This window comes from Puma concolor, chromosome B1, assembly GCF_028749965.1.
Source record: "Puma concolor isolate L17-30 chromosome B1, mPumCon1.1.hap2, whole genome shotgun sequence".
Classification (NCBI taxonomy): domain Eukaryota; kingdom Metazoa; phylum Chordata; class Mammalia; order Carnivora; family Felidae; genus Puma; species Puma concolor.
In genome coordinates this window covers 140675739-140698389 of record NC_141670.1, presented here as the reverse complement: position 1 = coordinate 140698389, position 22651 = coordinate 140675739, and the positions used below count along the sequence as shown (strand labels likewise).

The 22651-nt window shown below is 37.8% G+C and overlaps 1 protein-coding gene across 4 annotated transcripts in view; it reads right to left on the bottom strand.

Moving 5' to 3' along the window:
* PRKG2 (protein kinase cGMP-dependent 2) overlaps window positions 1-22651 on the bottom strand; it is a 106059-nt gene that overhangs the window by 43129 nt on the left and 40279 nt on the right. For all 4 annotated transcript variants that reach the window (XM_086704764.1, XM_086704763.1, XM_086704762.1 and 1 more), the window contains 5 exons: window positions 19284-19347; window positions 11472-11549; window positions 9879-9973; window positions 5841-5909; window positions 1084-1182 (listed from right to left, as the gene is read on the bottom strand). In XM_086704764.1, the coding sequence (XP_086560890.1) occupies window positions 1084-1182; window positions 5841-5909; window positions 9879-9973; window positions 11472-11549; window positions 19284-19347 (405 nt within the window). The remainder of the gene's footprint in view (window positions 1-1083; window positions 1183-5840; window positions 5910-9878; window positions 9974-11471; window positions 11550-19283; window positions 19348-22651) is intronic.

Below are 22651 nucleotides of genomic sequence, written 5' to 3'. Positions count from 1 at the left end.
TGTTGTTGTTGTTTCTGAAGAATCAATGAGAGGAAATAAAACCAGTGAGCCATTCCTTTGCTACATATACAGGAGAATGCCACGCTGAGAACCTTTGCTGTGTTTTGCTATTTTTGTCAGGTTTCGAAGCTTTCCATGGATGAACCAGAATAACTGCTTAGTCAAACATGAAAAATACATTCCCTACTTTGTAGCTAAGTATCATTATTTGGAAATACTCATTTTTCTCTTTTAATTAAGGTTTACTGCTCTGGATTATGTATTCATAAATTGTTCTTACTGCAAAAGGCCTTTGACATAAAAACTGCAAATACATTCCTTGCCAGAAGAAAACAAACAAAAACAAAACAAAAACAGAAACAAAAAAACACCACATAGCAAAAAAATTCTGAGGTTCTGATTAAATGTTCTCATGTACTTCAAATGTTAGTTTTCTAGAACTTTTGACTCCAGCTTCTTAAGTGAATATATTCTTAAGTATTTACTCTATAAAATGTAAAGGATTTTCAAATTTTAATTTTACAAAGCAGTTTTTCTATTAAGCACAAAATTCTTCATCAATATTACCATATCATTATTATTGTTATTATTACTATTATTATTACCCAACTCCTTCCAGCACACACACACACACACACACACACACACACACACACACACACCTGGGCAATAACTCCCTTATATTCTGAAATAATTCTGATGCTACCCCACCTGTCTACCTGGAATCAGAATGAATGGCTTACACTAGTCCGTTGGCATTCTTGTGTGGTTTCCATTTCCATTTCTGAATTAATCTCCTTTTGAGCTAAGTCATCAGACATAGACTCCCATCCCAAGGCCGCCTATCAGGAAATGTCTCCCTAACATTACTACTCAAAGCTGACTACTTGCAGACTAAAATAATATCTACACTAGTAGTGGTAAGTAGCATCCTCTTTGTAGAAGATCAATTTAAAAGAACTCCCCCAAATTTTCTAGTGATGGCACACAGAAAGTTATTAGTACATGGCGAATCACACTCCTGTGCTCTTTCATCTACTGCTGGAAGTCCTATGAGGCTTAGGAAAACGTTCCTCCACTTACTTTGCATGTCTTTTCTCATCATCACGGTTTAGGTTTGCCACATACCCTTCAAGGTATTTTTGGAGTTCTTCAAAAGTCCCAACTGTTTGGTTGAATGTCCTAAGTGAATAAAATAAACAGTTACTATTGTAACCTGACATTTTCTCAAGCTCATAAAAGACCATTTGTATGGTTATTCATGGCTTTGTAAATGGTTTCTCAATAATTTCAATAATTTATATTACATTAAAGTTGCCATAAATGGAGAAGTTATATAATTTATCCTGTGAGTTTATGAAGACAAAAAAAAAGAGAAAACATTTCTGGAGTTTTCTGTCTTGTGGTTCAGGTTTACCAGCAATTTTTTTCCCCCCAGAGGACAGTGGACAGGAAGTAGTCTACATAATCTGTTTACTGAGTCAACAGGTTACATGGATTGCAGATTTTCCTAACTTTGCTTCATCAAATTAAGCTATTTATTTTAAATATCAAGGAAAAAATTTATCTTTTCTTTTCCCTCGATAATGCTCCTCATTTCACATCCCTTCATAATTAAATCTACATGTTTTACTTTATCTTGGTAGTTTTCTGAGGCCCCGCCAATATCTTCCCTTGCCCTCTCTCGCCCTTCACAGATCAGACTTGACCTTGCCCCATCTACTTTCCCCATCCCCACCAAACTGTCTGCGGGAACTCATACAAAGCACTGCATGTGAAAAATAAAGAATCCCCTTCCTCACCAGTGAAATATATTTTCTCGATTATCTTTTCAATGTTTCTCCACCCTTACACTCGACAATCTACCTTGATTTGTGACTTTTTAGGGTGCTTCTCTTGCCTACTGCAATATGGTATCCTTCTAGAAACTACACTTTAATCTTCTTGGTAAATCTTAAGCACTTGGGCATAAAAAATTAAAGGAATGAGAATTTACCTCAAAACAACTAAAACTAATAAACCAGAGCCATCTCATTACTGTACTGTTGCCATTTATTGCTTTCCTAGCCCTGAAGACCTCTCCCCATGTTGAACTGACCCCAATATACATTCACATGATTAAGTATATCTTATATACTGTGCTGGTATTTTCCATTTTTCTTTTCAGATCTACTCTCCACTCTTTTCTATCCTGCTCCATGGATTGATAGAATAGTGAGAAACAAAGAGCACTGCCATGAAATTTCAAATATCCAACGGGTGAAATTTGCAAGCAAAAGGGAAATACTTCTTGTACTTTGTTTTGCTTTTTTAAAAAAAATTAATGTTTACTCTTGAGAGAGAGATAGAGACAGAGAGAGAGAGAGAGAGAGAGTGAGCAGGGGAGGGGCAGAGAGAGGGAGACACAGAATCTGAAGCAGGCTCCAGGCTCTGAGCTGTCAGCACAGAACCTGATGCAGGGCTCAATCTCGTGGTTCGTGATATCACAACCTGAGCCAAAGTCAGACATTCAACCGACCGAGCCACCCAGGCACCTCACTTTGTTTTGCTTTTATTTATTCTATACATCACCATTATTTTGCTTGCTGTTAAACTAATTAAAGTATCGTAAACAAATCTCGTTCTTTTAAAGATAGTGGATACTGGTGTCACAGGCTCCGAGAAATTCTCCACAACTTAGAGTTAAAGTAAATGTAAACAGCTACAACATTCTAGCTGTGACAAACAGCCTATAATCATTTTGATGGTACTGATGGTTCATTCTGACATAATCAGCTCCTTGAGATCTTTCCCAACAACCAAAGAATGATGAAGATGTCACAAATAACACTTTCCACGTATTTAGAGATACTGCCATTTTGCACATTTCATTATACCTAAAAATAGGAAAACTTGAACTCTCCTCCTTGCAGTGTATTCATTCTAAGCATTTTTGAAAGAACGCATTAGGAAAGAAGAAATAAAGAGCCAAAGGCTTTCAGTCACTGTATTTCATTGCAAGGATGGTGTCCTTTATTCAGCCAACATGTGGAGCACTTGCCGTCTGCCAAGGACTATGTCATTTGCTGGCACTGTAACAGCAGTGAACAAGTCAGTGTTTCCGGACTCATGAAGTTTATAGAACAGTGAGATGACAGATGTTAAATAAAGCAATTCAATAAAATGTGAATGATGATATAAGTGTAGATAAGGTACTATGGGATAATTATCATGGGATCTTAACTTAGTCTACTAGTCATAGCTACCAGGATCGTATCATTTTCGATTCAGACTGAATACTTTTCTGACTGAAAGGTGGTGCCAATAACAAATACGCTGGGCCAACCAGAACTGTCCAGGAAATCCAGGATGTAGGTCAACCCATTTACAGCTGATACTCAGCTTCTCTCACTGATAGAAGAAATGCATGTAACTTTTTAAGTCTCATCGAGCCTAATACAATACTTTGTTTATTAGAGAATCAACATGTAAGTTGAACATTTTAAAATTATAAACTTCCAAATAATATATTAACTCTATAAAATATTTGCATCCTTTTCAGGGATTATGAATATATGAGACATTGTATAAACATTTGCTTGTGTGATTACAATGAAGAAAAAGGAAAGGAATTCTTCCTTTCTCTCGTATTTTTAGTCCTAGCATTTCAGAGCAATTTATAAGATTCTACCACACAGCTAATGCTATTCAATGCATGCATATATTTTTAATGAACTCATATACGAAGCAATGCATTATCAGGACCATACCGTACTCATGTATTTTCCATTTCTGAGCTGGCATCCAAAGATTACCTTTATCTGAACCTATTGTGCACTTTCTAGCCCTATGCCTTCGTTTCTAAGTTTTACTTCACCTGGAGTGACTTCTATATTTCCTATTTGCCTATTAATTTTTAAGCCCCATGTCCACACTTAACAAAATTAAACCTTGCCCACTTTACCACATCGTGATTTCCCCTCTTTCTGAATACATGCTACGGGAGCCAAATGGCACAGTGGAAAGAACTCCAAAAGGAAGTCAGGACACCCGGTCAGTAGCTCCTGGTCCAACACAGGACAGCATCACTTGGGCAACCCTTTACCGATCTGGGACTTCTTTTCTTATCCATAAAACAGAGATTAAAATAATTCAGTGATATTAAGGATTATTGTTCTATCTGTGGTGATGGATGTTAACTAGACTTACTGTGGTGGTCATTTTGCAATATATACATATATTCAAGCACTATGTTGTACACCTAAATATGTGTTGATTATGCCTCGTTTAAAAATAATAAATAAAAAAGGAATATTGCTAACTTTTTAGGTATGTTAATGTTATTGTGGTCATGCCTTATAAATAACATTTATCCTTTAGAAATGCTGCTAAAGTTTATAGATGAAATCATTTTATGTTGGCAATTTGTTTGAAAATAGTATGGAGAGGGCAGAGAGAGGGTGGCAAAGGGATCCAGATAAGGCATTCATTGATAATTTCTGGACTTGCATTATGGGGTTCATAATACCATCCTGTCTGCTTTTTAATATGTGTGAAATTTTCCACAATAAAAAGATTTTTTTAAATGTTCTAAAGTCCTGGGGCACCGGGGTGGCTCCGTCAGTTAAGTGTCTGCTATGTCTCAGGTCATGATCTCACGGTTTCGTGAGTTCGAGCCCCGCATCAGGCTCTCAGCTTTCAGCACAGAGCCCACTTGGGGACCTCCGTCTCCTTCCCTCTCTGCCCCTCCCTTGCTCTCTCTCTCTCAAAAATAAATAAACATTTTAAAAAGTGTTCGAAAGTTCATTACAGTTCGAAACCCCTGATTCAATGAATGTTATGTTCGATCAACTACATGCTCCCTTGTGATACTTCTTTTTACTATTTTTTGCTAATATTTCATATGGGTATACCCTATTTCTTTGACTTTACTATGAGTTTTCTTTTTTTAATTTCTTTTATGTTTGTTTATTTTTGAGAGAGAGAGAGAGACTAAGCAAGAGCAGGGTAGGGGCAGAGAGAGAGGATACACAGAATTGGAAGCAGGCTCCAGGCTCTGAGCTGTCAGCACAGAGCCCGATGTGGGGCTCGAACCCACAAACTGGGAGATCATGACTTAAGCCAAAGTCTGAAGCCCAACCCACTGAGCCACCCACGTGCCCTTTACTATGAGTTTTCTTAGACAACGGCCTAGCTTTGGTATATTTGCATTTCCTTTTATGATATCTGGATAACTGATCAATATTCAACTCATTAGTGAGAGATTCAAAGGGCCAGATTCAAATATGATCTGAAGTGAGTGAACGACACAAAGTAAGACTTTTTTCTGAAAAATAACCTGAGACATTTAGAAATTAATATTAACACCCGTCACTTGCAAGTTACTGCAAATGTTAAATTAAACCTTCTCTGGAAATATATGTATAGCTAATAACGAGTATTTTACATCATGTCCGAGACAGAGGTTTTGTTCAAAAAAAATTTTTTGACTGCTTACAGCATTTTAGAAATAAATTATGGAATGGTTCACTATATCGTATGGGAGAAAATCTATAAGAGTACTAATAAGCTTATTTCTCTGGAAGATGCAGAATTTAAATCGGTCTATTGCTGATATTTATGTACAAACTTTGCACACAAAATATTTAGCCTGCCAGCATCTGCCACTGCCACAGACAGATTCAGATCAGAAGGCCCAGTTCCTCCCCATGAATTTTAATAGAATATACTTGCAGCTGAGGATTGGCCAGCATTTCTAAGTGCTGATGAATGAGAAGACAGATGGGCCCTCGGAGTAACAGAAGGCCAAGTCTTCAAAGGTGGCAATAGCTTGTCTTCCCAGACAGTATCCGCATACTCACTCTCGATCTATAACCAGGCATGCGACATCATTTTCTTCGGCGATGATGTTAGCTGATCTGACATCCTCACTGCAGACAAAACCAGGAAAGTCAATTTTCTACGGTTAGAAATTACACATCCATTTTTATTAGAGGATCTGCTACTTTTTTTTATGAAACACCATCATTTAAACCTTCCAAAGACTGCTTTTTTTAATCATAACATACTCCACCCCTTTCCAAAAAAGCATTTGAAATGTGTCCCAATAAAGGTTATCTCAATAAGGAATTCAGAGAAGGCAAATTGCACCAGGAATAGAGAGGAATTGGTGACTACAAATGCAGATGGAATCTCATTCTGTGCTTTGTGTCAGCAAAATAAAATAACTCTCTTCTGATCAAATGGGAATTGCTAATTAATAAGCAGCCAAAACCTGAAATTAACTAATCAAACAAATTTATTGGAAAAACATTCAAGTAATCAATATACAATAAAAAAGCCAATCAAGAATAAAACCCAGGGGCAACCAGTGGCTCAGTTGGTTGAGTGTCCAACTCTTCATTTCGACTCAGGTCATGATCTCAGGGTTCATGAGTTCCAGCCCTGCATCCAGCCCCGCATCAGAATCCATGCTGACAGCAGGGAGCCTGCTTGAGAGTCTCTCTCTCTGCCCCTCCCCCAACTTGCTCTCTCTCTCTCTCTCTCTCTCTCTCACCCTCTCTCAAAAAAAATAAACTTAAAAGAAGAATAAAACCCAAAGAAAGTGGTTTTAGTGCCGTATCACCCAATGATTAAGTAAACACTAAAATACTTTAATTGCATAAAGCCTAAGATGTACATTTTTCACTAGAATCTCTGAAATCAGAGCATGTCCTACAATTGATGATGAATCATAGTGCAATCAATAGCATTGTCTTTCTTTCTCAGAGGTACATTATATAATGGTGCCTCTCAAAATTGATATCCTATATTCAATGAATTACAGCATATGATCTAGTGACGGCAAATTTAATTACCTAATGAATACCATAGGCCAAGCATTAGGTAAAGTATTTCTTTAGAGACCTTTATTTATATGAGTTTCCTCCCTCTATTAGTTACAAAATAAGACACTGAAAAATGGTACCCCCATATGGTACCCAGTGCTGTGAGATTCATTTAAGGTAACTGGGAGGAACAAACATATTGGGCCTGCTCTAAGTGACTTCATCAAACATGTAAACCACAAAGTATATACAGTTCCTTCATCTTCCTTTGGTGATAGGACAGGAAAACTTTGGTGGCCCATCTCTCATTCCAAAGAAGTCCCCTATTCACATAGGTGACATCCAGAGTCCTTCTGACATAACACACAGCTCCTGACATGTCTACAGGGTCCTTGCCAGAAGACATCAGCAAAAACATTCCGGGTTGATGAGCTTTTGAGTTGGGAGCTGAGCAGTCGCTACTCAATGTGTATGTGTGGAGACATCTATATCTATCTATTTATCTATCTATATACACATATATACATATATGTACATATACATATATATGTGTACATATATATGTACATATACATACACATATGATCTTGGATATGAGCCAATTTGATTTGTGAGTTCAAAAAAAGGAATGATGCGGCCTCCCTTTCACTTGTGAGTGTCAAGACTGACTAGGAATATTCTCTGCAAACACTTTATAAATATTAGGTGTTTATAAATACACATGTTTCTTTCATAATAACTGTGTAAGTGCCATGGATTTACTGTTGTACATAAAATGCTGAAAGAACTCCTGGGACTATTTAATGTCAAGTCATGGAAACATACAGAATATAAGGAAATATAGAGCCACAGTCAGTGGCCCTAAAAACTGATAGCATAAAAATGCACAAAAATGTAGAAGCATTTGTATTCAGTGCTCCTGTTCACTGAATTTAGCTTTATGCTTTCAAATGCCTAGGGAGTTGGGTATCTGTAGTAAATATGAATTCCCATGTTTCTCAATGGAAAACACTGTAGTTGGCTAGCTGTGACATACAGAGTAAATCATTGCAGATCCGGCAAAATCAGACAATATACTTCCTTTCAACAGCTATTTTGACTCTGTAGTACATTTATAAAGTTCTCTGCACTTTCAAACTTTAATTGTTTCGCTGGAAGGTATGAAAAAAGTAATCTAGTAATGTTAAAAACAAATACACTGAAGTTTTGAATAATAAAATTACATAATTATATTACATGAATGTATCTGTATTTAGTCACAAACAAAAAAATTTTACAAAGGACAATTTCCATGTTATTGAAACAAGTTAATTACTAGCTAGAAAACGAGAAAGAAAAAATTTTACTTGCATTTAAATTCCATTTTTAAAATGTTTACAAAGTAGTCATAATTTAACTTACTAAGTTTATGTGTTTTTCCTTTGAAAATAAGAGCTTTATAATTTTTTTTTAATTTTTTTTTCAACGTTTATTTATTTCTGGGACAGAGAGAGACAGAGCATGAACGGGGGAGGAGCAGAGAGAGAGGGAGACACAGAATCGGAAACAGGCTCCAGGCTCTGAGCCATCAGCCCAGAGCCTGACGCGGGGCTCGAACTCATGGACCACGAGATCGTGACCTGGCTGAAGTCGGACGCTTAACCGACTGCGCCACCCAGGCGCCCCGCTTTATAATTTTTAAATTATCAAATTTGTCTTGTAGTAATTTATGAACATGTTTTCTTTGCTCTGTACTTAATATTATCATGACAAACAAATCAGCAGAACTAGGACTTCATGACAAAAATTAAAAAGGAAGAAAATGAACAGAAATAATACTCATTTTCTATAAGCATACATTTGAAATAACAACCATTTAGGAATAATATAAAGTTTAAGGATGTCTTAACTAATTTCAAGTATTCATTTAAAAACATATGTAGGGGCGCCTGGGTGGCGCAGTCGGTTAAGCATCCGACTTCAGCCAGGTCACGATCTCGCGGTCCGTGAGTTCGAGCCCCGCGTCGGGCTCTGGGCTGATGGCTCAGAGCCTGGAGCCTGCTTCCGATTCTGTGTCTCCCTCTCTCTCTGCCCCTCCCCCATTCATGCTCTGTCTCTCTCTGTCCCAAAAATAAATAAACGTTGAAAAAAAAAATTTTTTTAAAAACATATGTAACTCCAAACAGTATTGCTCAAAACTCTAATTTGATCTTTTACAAAGTGATTTATATTTTTTTAAAATGTGGTGTTTTTAGACTTGAAGTTGTTTTCTGAATTCCAGGAATTATATAGCATCTCCTGAGACATTTGATTTATCTTTATAAATATTTCTTCCATAAGTTAGATCAACAGTAGATAAACTCATACTTCCAAAGGCCTAAGGGTCAGGTAGAAGTTTCCTACACACTATTTTGATTGTTTCTGAAACTTGCAAAATGAGCTGGTAAAAATCCTTTAAAAAATATTGCTTTTAACATAATAATTTAAAAGCACAAAAAACATGGAAAGTTATTATTTGATAATTTTTAAAGGGGGAACAGCAACATTTCAAACCTTGGAAATATAAAAATTCATTCTTAAAAAAATTGTAATTCTCATGTCTTTAATCTCTCTGACTAAATTTTTAACTTTTTTTAATTTTTATTCTTGAGAGAGACAGAGACAGAACGTGAGCAGGGGAAGGGCACAGAGAGACAAAGACACAGAATCCAAAGCAGGTTCCAGGCTCCAAGTTGTCAGCACAGACCCCAACATGGGGCTCAAACTCACAAACCATGAGATCACGACCTGAGCCTAAAATCGGACACCCAGGCGCCCCTCTGTGACTCTCTTTTAAACTAAAGATTAGAATAGGATACCAATTTTATTTTCACTAGCAAATTTAAGCCTTTCCCATTTCTTTTCTGTGCAGTTAGTGTACTTATTTCCTGCATAAGAATGAATTTTTTCAGAATTCAATTTATTTTTTTTCTTAATTCCTGGATATTTGCTGACATTAATTTGGCAGCTCAATTTGACAACTCTGAATGAGTAATTACACATGCCAAACAACAAAAGAATTATTTAAGTATGGTATAGACTTTGTGGATTCACCTGATTAGAGCTTTTTCTCCAAAGTATTCTCCTTTCTGCAGTGTTTTTATCAGTTGTGGCTGATCGTGACCCTCTGTGCTCTGGGTGACTTTTACCTACATGATGTTAAACAATTAAAAAGATAAAGAGAAGGGGGGAAAAAAGAAAATCTGAGCACATATTCATTCAACCAGACCCTCCAAATCTATATAAACTTGACTGAAAGAAGGAAATAGAAGAGGCTTTGCTCTAACTTTGTGGCACTTAGGACGATCTTACTACAGGCAATTCACTTGGAGGGACTGAGAAATCCTGTGACTTAACATGACCAAATGACTCCCCATCTGTAAGAGAAAGATTCTCCATTCAAATCCCACCTCCCAAAGTTAAAAAAATTTTATGTGAATCTAGCAATTCCTTCCTAGAAATATTCAAAGCAAATCCTAATGTTCTTGTGGGAACTTTTATTATGGCAAAAAGCCAAAGAGTTGACAAACTAATCAAGAATAAGGCTAAGTGTCAGGAATTCTGAATCTAGTGTCCATGACTGATTTGTTGAATCCTCTGTTTTACCCCCTAAACCTAGATGTAAAATGTGGATATGGAGAAGGGTCATAACTTTCATGGGTGTCTCACTGTGATCCATGGCCCAGGAAGGTTTAAGAAGTCCCACGGCAGAACCAAACAAAAACTTCAATATTCCTTGTTTGTGGCTAGTCTTATGCCAATTCAACATAATCACAAGGGTTGCTTCCTGTTGATTAGAAATTCTGAAAGCATCGGGTCCAGGTGGAAGAGGAATGATAAAAAAAATGTTCTGAGTGTTGAAGAGTTTCTGAGGTTTGAAACCATTTTGTTATTTTTTTTTCTTTCACTGGGGGCCCAGTTCAAGGTTCGACAACCAACCAGTTTACAAAGGGCAGTGCCTGATGATAAACACTTCCATGGAAGAAAGAATACTTGTAAAAACTGGACAGGTTATGGATGCAGGTGCTCAAGGTTTCACTCTTTTTTTCAGTATTTCACAAATGCCTTTTATCTCTGAGCAACATTGTAAAGAGTCAACATAGGAACAACTGGCAACATGTTATCCACTCACAGTTTAAGTGAAGAGAAAAATCTACTGCATATACTAGCATAAATTTTTCATCAGCACGCAAACCAACTTGAGCTATGGTATATGAACTGAAGTTCCGAGCCCTCTCTACAGCTTTATGCCCAGCCATTGCTGTCCTCCACTGACAAGTTCATTCTCCTCCACCTGCTGCTTGTCACCCCTGCTGGATGGTAAAAATTTCCAGCCCTGATCCTGGATCATTGATTTGATTGGGAATCACAGACAAAAGGGATCTGAGAAAGAATCTAGTCATTTTAAACACAATGAAAGTCAAGGGACCTGCCTAAGGTCACTAAGAAGTTACTGTCTCAGCCAGAACCCAGAACAGCTCTCCTGTGCCCCCAAACCCAAGGCTAAGACCAAACCCCAAGGAACTCTTCTGAGCAGAAGTTCCTTTACCTGTTCAATGCAGAGACTTTCCAGTGCTGTGGTGCAGGGCAAACTAATGTGAAAAGACTTCCACGATTTACTTTAAGTAAGCTTTAATTCATATTTACCTTTCCTTTTGCTAAAATGAAGAAGGTACTTCCTTCCTCGCCCTCTCTAATAATGTAATCTCCTTTGTCATAGTATTCCTATTGGGATAAGAGAAAAAGAAAACGTTAAATCCAGTGGCGACATCCAGATGAAGGCATAAATGTAACAGAACTCCCCATGTCTTTGAAATGAGCATCCCATGCCTGTTGCTTTTCTTTGTTGCCTATTGTCACTGTAATCCTCTTAAACATTGCAGTCATAAACTGTAGAAAAGTAAAGAGACTTCTGCCTTATTACCTGCATTTCTTTTTGTCTTTCACAGAAATCACCAGAAAGACTGATTTTCGGGCATGGAGACTAAGGAACATGCAGAGAAACCAAAGCAAGACCATAATCACTGACATCCAGGTGGGCTTTCACTGAAAGAATCTAACTACAAACTGTTCAGTGATCTGTAACAGCCTGAAACCGGGCCTAGTGTTTAGAAAAAGAATATCTAAGAAATTGAAAATATTATCCCCAGCGGACATTAGGAATATCAGCGTCAACTTCTAATTCCTTGAAGGGCAAAGGCTAGGAAAATTCTACAGACAGAGGAAGTAGCTCTTTCCTGTGGATTCTTTTCAAAGATGTGTTGTCATAAAATATCAACATTAGAATTTTTCACATGTAAATTCTCTTCTTCAAGGTAGGTTTATCCTCATGAAATCTCAAACTGTCACATATTTCTTTGTTTCCGTCGCGAGTGCGCGCGCGCACGTGTGTGTGTGTGTGTGTGTGTGTGTGTGTGTGTGTGTGTGTGTGTAATCAGAGAATTCTTGGGCAGGGAAAAGCCATTCATCCATATGTCAGACCGATAGAGCAATACAGTCTCTTAGAAAACGAAAGATGGATTAGACTGTCCACCTCTACTCCACTTTAACATTGTCTCAAGGTCATAGAACCAAAATGGAACTCTTAATTATTTCTACAAACAAAAATGGCCCTGTTTCATTTATTTAAAAAGGCATAATTAACAACATCACAGCTTTCTCTTATTTTTCTTTTAGATTTAAAAACAAAATCCAGACAAAGCCACTTTTATGTCTGCTGTATTTCAGTATCTATTTTGGTCACTGACTAATAAAATCTACTTACATTTTTGAAATAAATGTTACTTCTAATATGACTAAACCTATCTTTTATTTACATAGCACTACATACATCTTACAAGATATTTCAACATATGGAAAGATGCATATCTTAGGGAAAAAAACAATGCATAAAGTTCAAATAAGAACATTTACCTTCAAAGATTTAGAGAAGCACATTAGTTTTCTATTGCTACTGTTACAAATAACCACACATTTCTTAGTGGCTTAAAGAAAACACTCATTATCATCTCACAGTTTCTGTGGGTCAAGGAGTCCAGGCACAGCATGCCTCACCTGGATTTTTCTGTCAAGGGTCTCTCAAGACTGAACTCAAAAGTGTCAGGCTGTGTTCCTTTCTGGAGGCTCTGGGGGAAAATCCACTTTCAAGTTTAATCAGGTTGTTGGCAGAATTCAGTTTCTTGAGGTTATAGGATAAGGTCTCATTTCTGTACTGGCTGTTGGCCTCTTAGTTTCTGAAGATCCCTCTTAGGTCCATGCACAGAGCCCCCTGCATTTCATAACCAGCAATGGCTCATCAAATTCTTCTTAGACTTGAAATCTCTCTGACTTCCACTTATGCTAAATCTCTCTGACTCCAGCCAGAGAAAATGCTCTGCTTTTAAGGGCTCATGTAATTATAGTCATCCCATCTAGATAATCCAGAATAATCTCCTTATTTTAAGGTCCTGAACCTTAATTACACCTGCCCAGTCACTTTTGCCAGGTGACATAACATATTCACGCATTCCAAGGATTGCGGTCTGGGGCACTGGGAGGGGGGAAGGGGGGGGCGGGGGGGGGAGTCCATTCTGCCTTACCACAATAAGCCAATAAAAGACAATGTTTTGATGCATTGAAAGCACCTGAAACATAGTAAATAATAACTGCCATGTTGAGGAGGAAGATGATAATGGTTTGCTAGGCTGTCACTTCAATCTTCTGAACCTCAGTTTACTTTGCTATAAAAAATTAAAACCGTATGACCTACCACACCTAACTTTGAAAGAGGGTATTTAAAGCACCTGATAGCATACTTGGTACATGCTAGGCACCCAGTGATGGTTAATCCCTGTGAAAGAGGCTGGGAGCCAGTTGTCCAAGCCTTCCACAGTATACGTGGCTGTCCAGGTAAAATGCCTCCCTGGTAGCTGTGGCCATGTGATTAACTTCTAGCTAAAGGAACCTGAACGGAAGTGATGTGTGCCACCCACCATGCCAGGTCTATGAGCCGTATCAGGCATGTGTCTTCACAGAGAGATCTTGGGAGAGGATCATAAGGCCTTTAGCTTGAGTTCCTGAATGACTCTGTATAGCCAACTGGGACTATCCTCCTTGGACTGTTATGTGAGCAAGAGACAAACCTCTCCTTTATTTGGAAAATGAGATTTTGAGTCTTTTGCATCACAGTGTGCTTACTCCAACTCTTCATTCCTTCTTATTTTAGCTTTATCACAAACCTTCACCACCTCCAAGCTCAATTTTGCAGTTGAGATAGCCATGAGCTTTGGTGTTTGAGTGAGTGACCATGCCACTGCAGTTCAGCATCTATTATGCAGCTAATGTTCATTCCTCTTCCCTAGGAAGGTTGGCGTTGTGTTAGATGTCCTTGTTTCAGAGAGTCTGCTCTATAGTCTCTCCTAGTCCCTTCAGAACATGGAACAGAAGGAACATGGATAATTTCTTTCTTTTTTTTTTATGTTTATTTCCTTTTGAGATAGAGAGACAGAGTGCCTGTGGGGGAGGGGCAGAGACAGAGGGAGACACAGAACCGGAAGCAGGGTCCAGGCTCTGAGCTGTCAGCACACAGCCTGACACAGGGTTCGAACTCACGCGCCATGAGACCATGACCTGAGCCAAAGTCAGACGCTTAACCGACTGAGCCACCCAGGCACCTCAAGAGCATGCAGAATTTCTGAAGTGCTGGTAGGTTGTTCTTCAGTTATTATAAAGCGTGTGGTGTGTGCAGATGTGAGGCTTTAATTCCTGTCAGTCAGAGAAGCTAATGGGAAGCTTAAAAGGGAACACTGAGAAAGAGCTTTATTGTTTCTTAAGGAGCAACCTTCCTAGTGGTATTTTTCCTAGGGATGATTCTTTGTCACCCAAAACCTTGGGAGGAAGATAAATAATACCTCCCAGTGTGTTGACAGTAACTTCATAGATCAGAAAAGGCTGTGGATGTAGGTCAGACCAAAAATATATAGTGGTAAGCACTGGCTATGATGCTAGACTGGCCAGTGTTTGCCAACTGGGGAGTGCAGCCAGTCTAGCCAGGGTGGTCACCAAGACCAAAAAGAGAAATGCAAACAGTGTGGTTATTGTCCTGTGGTTACACTGCAAAGGGGTCCCTTATAGGACCAAGAAGCCATAGATCCTATCTGGGGGAGCAATGATTTTCAAGCATTTTTTACTGTGACCTACAGTAAGAAATACATTTTACCTGTACACCCAAACACACGTATGGGAGTATGCACACATATAGACATTTATATAAAATTAAAACATATTCAAATAATACTTATACTTACTACTCTGATACTTTTAAAAAATGTTCCTACAAATTAATTTCATGATCTACTAATGAGCTATGACCCAGAGTCTGAAAAAGATGTTTTTTTACGTTTATTTATTTATTTTTGAGAGAGAGAGAGACAGCATGAGTGGGAAAGGGGCAGAGGAGAGAGAGAGAAAGAGAATATCCCAAGCAAACTCCTCTCTGCCAGCACAGAGCCAGACTCAGGGCCCAATCCCACGAACCGTGAGATCATGCAGGACCTGAGCTAAAATCAAGAGTCAAAGCCTTAACCGACTGAGCCACCCAGGCACCCCTGAAAAAGATGTTTTTAAAAAAGATGTGTAGGAAACCCTAAGAGTAGTTACTGAGTGTATAGCAAGAGGGAAAAATAAGGAAATCAATACCAGGGCAGTAAAGGTCAGAAGAAAACTATACAAAAAGCAACAACTAATGAACGATGCAAAGAGGTTTTCACTGTAAAGAAAATGCTCATTCTGTGATATCTAGAAAATGCTAGAACCTGAATGCCTATAAACAGTATACAGAAAACCAGAAGAAAAACCAAAGGTGATGGAGAACAAAGACCAAAACGCAAGCCTAAGACTTCCTTAGTCTTTAGTGTGTGGCCAGAAATCTTCATTACAAAGAAGTATTGATGATGCACAATCAGATGTATCACACACACAAACACACACACACACACCCCACATCATATGACTATGAACCCATGTTGGTTGTTTAAAAAACTGGATACAGTTATTTGGGTCGTTACCGACATTTTTTTGTTCACCCAAGTACAACAGTTAAAACACTTTAAAGCAAATACAATTGGATCAGGTGGGCCCTCATCAACCACTCAGGCAAAATTTAGTAGCAGATTGCTTCTTTCCAAGGAACTAGAGCCCAGAAAATGAAAACCAACAGAAATTCCTCCAACTTGGGTGAGCCAACTGTTTAGAAATCTGTAACTGAAACACTGAAAGAGCCCTTAGAGATATGGACTACTCACCCTTATTTTGTAGATGAGAAAACCCTAATGCTTACCACAATTAATTGACAGCTATTAGTGAAAGAAGCGTGACCATAAACACTAATCTCTAGACTTCGGACTAGTGGACTTTCTATTGCACCTAGCTGCCTGCCCCACCTCTAGCTAACTGGTCCATAAACAGGCAAAATCCACAATTATCTCAACTTTCTTTATGACTCCAGATGTAATCATTAAAATGAGAAAACCCTCTGGTTTTGTAGGAATTAGCAGGAACTATAAGAAAGAAAACTAGATTTTTTTAAATTATGAAAAATGGAAAATTCCTGAATGAAGAGATGGCAAGGCTCTAAATATATGTATTCTATTCATAACTTTAAACTAGTGGTTCTCAAATATTCTCTTTAATAAGCATAAGAATCAAGTAACGTATTAAGTGTGCATTTCTGGGCCAATATCCCAGAGTTTCTGATTCGGTAAGTACGGGTGGTACCTGGAAATCTGCCTTTTAAGCAGCGCCACAGGTGATGTGAGTAAGGAAGGGCAACAACATTCTACATGACCCCACCCCTACCCCACTCCTACTACACCCCCAGTTTCATGAAAGATGGCATGTCAGAGTCTCAGTACAGGGGGCCACAGGGTCACATACCACAGCTCTGCAACAAAGAGTGAGGTGACATTTAATCAACCACAGTCAAATCCCATGCTTCCTGTATGTGTGAACAGAGACTCCTTCCACTCTTGTGCTCCATATTGCACAACTGGTGGGTGCAGAATTCACATTATCATTTTCATTACCATTAACACTTACAGTGCATTCGAAATCTGTATCATGCTTCATGATGTTCATTAGTTAATTCTCAAATATGTTGGTACTATTTTCCCATCAGAACACAAGAGGAGGCTTAAAGGGGATGTCTGCCTCTAGAATTGAAAGGGCTGGGTGATTTAAGCTAAAGCAAGATGTGTAATTGGAACACTGAATAATTGGAGCCATTGGTCTACATGTTCAATAGTCAAAGTCTTAACAAACACTTCAGATCAACTGCGTCATGGTGGGAAATTCCAATACCCCTTTCCTGCCCCCACACAAAAGTTAAAACCCTCCCAAATCAATTCCTAAACTTCAAGCCAGATTCAGCCTGTTTTTGTCAAAGATCATGGAGCCAGTTTGTGGGACAGCTGGTCCTGAAACTCAGCAGGCATTCTGTTATAACTCCAATGCATTAGTGATTGGCTGTTGTCAGGACCCCGTTGACGGGTCATTAGTCCAAGCTATGCTGGTAAATTATGTGCTTTTCTTAGTGCTAAATAGATCCCATTACTCCCTTGCTAATCACTTTTGCATTTGAGAATTTTCACACGCTATAGAGACACATTTGTTTGCCAGGTACGAATAAAGAGCCCTTTATAAACTGTGCTGCTGTCTGCAAATGCAGAGATATAATAAAGCCTTTCTAGGGTGTTTTAAAAGATGAGAACTTTCAAACTCAAATTGTGTGTTAATTAATACTGGACTTGTGCCCCATCTATATATTCTGCAGCTATTGCCTGTGGCTGCTATAAATATGACTAATTTACCCATTTATTTTTAATGATACTAAATTTTAATATTTGCTGTCAGCATGGAATCCCCCTCTGGTGAATCTACTGTATTAGTATTATATTAAAAACAGATTTTCTCAGTTAACAAAAAAAATATAGGGCTACTCCAGCTTTAAAAAAAAACACATACTCTCAGAAATTAGGATGAATTATTAATTTGTAACATCTGTGATTGGGTTATGTTACATTGGGAAAATCCCAAGAGATGCAGGGCAAGCAGTCCTCTTGAAAATGACTTCATTTCTGAACACTCTGGGGACACAAGGCCAGGCACTGTGTCATCACGGCCTGTCCTTGATAAACTGCTGGACAGGTTCCATGAATTGTAAATGGAAACATTACTGGTGTCACTTACACTTAAGGATAAAATGGTCAGTGCTCCCTTCTCAACAGATATTAGTTTGCATTGTATACTGTGATTGACAGAGGCATGAATCTGTCAACAATCAGTCTTGCAGAGACTTTTATATCTCCCACTGAGAACAGCTTTATAAACACTTAAAGTCAACATGTGACTTCTTTATTATTCCTTACCTCCTTCAAATTCCATTAAAGCCATTTTGGTTTCAATGAAATTGACCCCCCCACCCCCCCCCACCCCCCCACCGCACACACACACCAAAAATCAGAGAGAAATTTCTTGCTTTGAATTTTAATCTCTGAAATCTGAAGAGGTTTTCATATAATGCATATCATTAGAATCCAAGGTACATGTTATAAAAGATTTATTCACAAAAAAACTTGGCTAGTCTTGGACTAGAACCAACCATCTGGGTGATGCCTCATATGAGTTTTTGAACACATTCCATTATGCTGTTTTCCCCTAGATGTTAAAATAGGTAAAGTGCTTCTTAAATGCAGAGGGTTTTAAAATGTCTTTTCATGGTGTAGAGTTTTCAAGTATGGACTTGTTTCATAGCCTGATTCAGAAAGCTGTCCCCTAAAGCTCCAATATATCCTCCTCTACACCATTACCTAATGAAACATCATTGACTCCTTTATACTAGGAAAACTCTACAGGGGATTGTGATGTTAACTGCAGAAAATCAAATGCCTCTTGAGTAAGGCAGATTAGTTTCACAAAATATACTAAAAAGGTTAGAGTATGTAAATCAAGTGTCATTTTACACATGCAAATCCAATTTCCTTTTATACATTTCAGAAGAGTGGCCTAAACCCATCCCAGCCCCTTAATTCCCTGTGAGTTGGCCTAAGGTTTTACACAATAGAAAAAGGCTCCTGGTCTCTGCAGACAGGCCACCTACCATCCTTTCCTTTTTTTCATTTACAGTGCTAATAACAACTAAATTATAAAGTCTTTAAATAAGGGGTGCCAGGGTGGCTCAGTCAGTTGAGCATCTGACTTTAGCTCAGGTCATGATCTCACAGTTTGTGGGTTCAAGCCCTGCGTTGGCCTCTGTGCTGACAGCTCAAAGCCTGGAGCCTGCTTCAGATTCTGTGTCTCCCTCTCTCTCTGCCCCTCCCCCACTCACACTCTGTCTCTCTCTGTCAAAAATAAAAACATTAAGAAAAAAAAATTTTTAAATAAAGTCGTTTAATAAAATGTATTTTTTCCTTTAAAATTTCTTACCACTTCCAAGCAGTCAATGATCTTGGTTAATTTATCTTCAGGTAAATTCTTCAGCAAGGATACACTTCAAAATTAAAAAGAAACCTTTAATTATCTTCCTGAATTAAATATGCACTTCTATGTAGTTCAAAAAACCTTTACCTGCATCTAAAAAATATATAATGCACTTTAATTTTTCCAAAGTAAACCTCCAAAATATATCACACATAAACAACTGAATTTCAAATACATTGAAACTATATAACCATGTGTAATCACAGATATTTATCACAGGCAAATAAGTAAAGACAGTAAGATACTACAAAGGGAAAAAAAATCTTATTTTGTCTGTTTGGAAGGAAAAAAACACTTTATATTTGTTGTTGGTTTTCAGAGTGAATTATACCCAGAAATGTGTTTCTTGCCACATCTCAGTATGTCTTTTATTAGCATGGGTGAGGAGCTCTGCTTTCAGAGGAGGATATGATTTTCATCTAAATCTGTGTAATTAAGTAAAGGCTGAATCCAGGGGGAATGTAGGAATTAGCATGGAAATCATCTTGATTATTAATCATACTGTACCAACTTTTAAAATTAATGGTAGCCAGGGGCACGTAATAGGAACATTTTTACATATAGTAATAATATCAGGAATGAAATGGATTACTGAAAGTTATTACTTGAGAAAAAACATCAGAAATTCCACTCAGTATGATTAGCCAATCAAATGATTAAATTGTTCCTTTGGAGAAATTTCTCCTCTACTTTACCCATTTTTACTCAGGACTGTTGACATAATTACTGTAAGATAAAAACATATTTCCTACCATCTAAAATTTGACACCCCTAAAGAAAAAATGATGCTACTCCAAAAATACATAATTGGATCCAATTTTTTAAAATAATAGCTCTAGTTGATCCTTGGGCATGTTCACAGGGAGGCACGTGGCCAGGACACGTGGCTAAGAATGTTTGTATCAGAATCATTTGTAATTGCAGAACACTAGAACATGCCCCAATTGGAGAACAGATAAATACACTGTAGTAGAGTCAGATAACCAAACTCTAAAACAGGAGAAATGACTGAACTTAACCAGATGGATGAAATAGAAAAAAAAATAGAAAAAAAGATTGAATAAAAAGTTGAGTTGCAAAAATAACACTTTTTAAAGTTGAAAAATAGGTTAATTAAATCAAGCTAGAGACAAAGTAATAAAGACTACCAAGGAATGATTTCTAAACTTCAAAATACAGGCCACTCCATGGAGACACATGTAGGAGGCCGGGAAATGAATGGGGACCACAAGAAAAGAACTTTCAATTTTGCCAATGCTCCACTTCTTAGATTGGGCATTTTTGTTATTATGTTTTAAAACTTACATATGTACTATGTAACTTTTCTAGATATCACATATTTCAAAATGAAAAGATGTAAATGGAAAAAGAAAGAGCTCGTTGTATATTATGAAACAAAGAGAGTTTCTAATCTACCTTCCTATGAATGAAAAGGTAAAATGGTAACCAGAACTTGTCATTGATTAACATACTCTTCATTGTGAAAGTTCTACTTCTGGTCCAAACGGCAGTCTATAATGTTAGTGAAAATTCTCTTCTATAAACTATCACTTTTGGGGATTAGTGAGGAAATTGATATGAGGAAAAATCTTTTGTCTGTCTCCCCACTATAAAAAAAGCAATAAGGTTTATCTGGATCACCACTGAATCCACAATATTTAGCGCCTAGCAATAAGTATTTGTTAAATGAATGGATGAATCAGATAACAAAAGGAAGACAAAAGGAAAGAAGGTTTATGTACTAGTAAATTCTCCACGGTCCTTCTACTGAGACAGAACACTCTAGACTCCAAGGGAATGAAATGCTATCCCTAGTAATTCAAGTTTTATCTCACACATTCAGAGGCAACCCACAAGGACTGGTTGAGTTATTTATCCCCCTTTGGCCTTTGCATGAGTCTAGTTCATTAGCTTTAAATGCTGACCTGTATTGCTCAGTACTGGATATTTAGATTACCTATACTCAGGTAGAGCCCACAACATGATAGCTAAGGCATTGGTTGGCATATAGGTAAGGCACTTACTTATCATTATTGCAGCTCTCTGCCGGGAGTCAATATTATCTCTGGGGAGGGCAAATCAGCAAGATTCTGTAGGAGAACCCTCAACACCTACAATGTTCTACTGATGATTACAAAGACATTCGATCAATATTTATTGAGTCCTTGCTATATACTAGGCTAGTTATGCAAAGTAAAATCACTAATATTAAAAAGAGCTTAGAATTTATTTTTGGAAATTGTGGGATATTTTATTATTATTACCACTTAGCATGGGTAACATTTCATTACAGTATGTATTGAAGCTTTAGAGATTGTCAACCACCCCCCCAAAAAAATAACACAGAAATAGTTTAAAGAATGTATATTGGGGCGCCTGGGTGGCGCAGTCGGTTAAGCGTCCGACTTCAACCAGGTCACGATCTCGCAGTCCGTGAGTTCGAGCCCCGCGTCAGGCTCTGGGCTGATGGCTCGGAGCCTGGAGCCTGTTTCCGATTCTGTGTCTCCCTCTCTCTCTGCCCCTCCCCTGTTCATGCTCTGTCTCTCTCTGTCCCAAAAATAAATAAACGTTGAAAAAAAAAAAAATTAAAAAAAAAAAAAAAAAAAAGAATGTATATTCTCCAGGGGCACCTGGGTGGCTCAGTCGGTTAAGCGTCCGACTTCACTCAGGTCACGATCTCGCGGTCCGTGAGTTCGAGCCCCGTGTCGGGCTCTGGGCTGATGGCTCAGAACCTGGAGCCTGCTTCCGATTCTGTGTCTCCCTCTCTCTCTGCCCCTCCCCGTTCATGCTCTATCTCTCTCTGTCTCAAAAATAAATAAAAAACGTTAAAAAAATTAATTAAAAAAAAGAATGTATATTCTCCAAAAAAAACAAACAAACTTTGTATATGCATAACTGATTTTTTCAGTTAGATAGGTATTTGTTTCTTTCTAAATTGATGTACCCAAGTTGTTGGGGGCACAGAATAGGTCACAAAATATGTTCCAAGGATCTGTGTCATCAAGACACACACAGTGACATTTCTGGCAAGTTAATTTGTTACAATTAATAGTAATTTGGAAGATGGTGTGGTTATATAAATGAGAAAGATAATGTCTCAGGTAAAGCAATTAAAGATAGCAAAATAAATTAATTTTAATATTAGTCTAAGCAAAGCATTATTAGAAAGATGATCTTTCGCTATCCACTTCCAAATTACAGGCTATCTTTCAAAGTCAACTGAGCAACCCAGATGAATATTTTAAGACTTTTTACACATTTTTCTATACTATATACAAGGACTCCATCAATACAAGGGCAAAATTAGTGAAAGA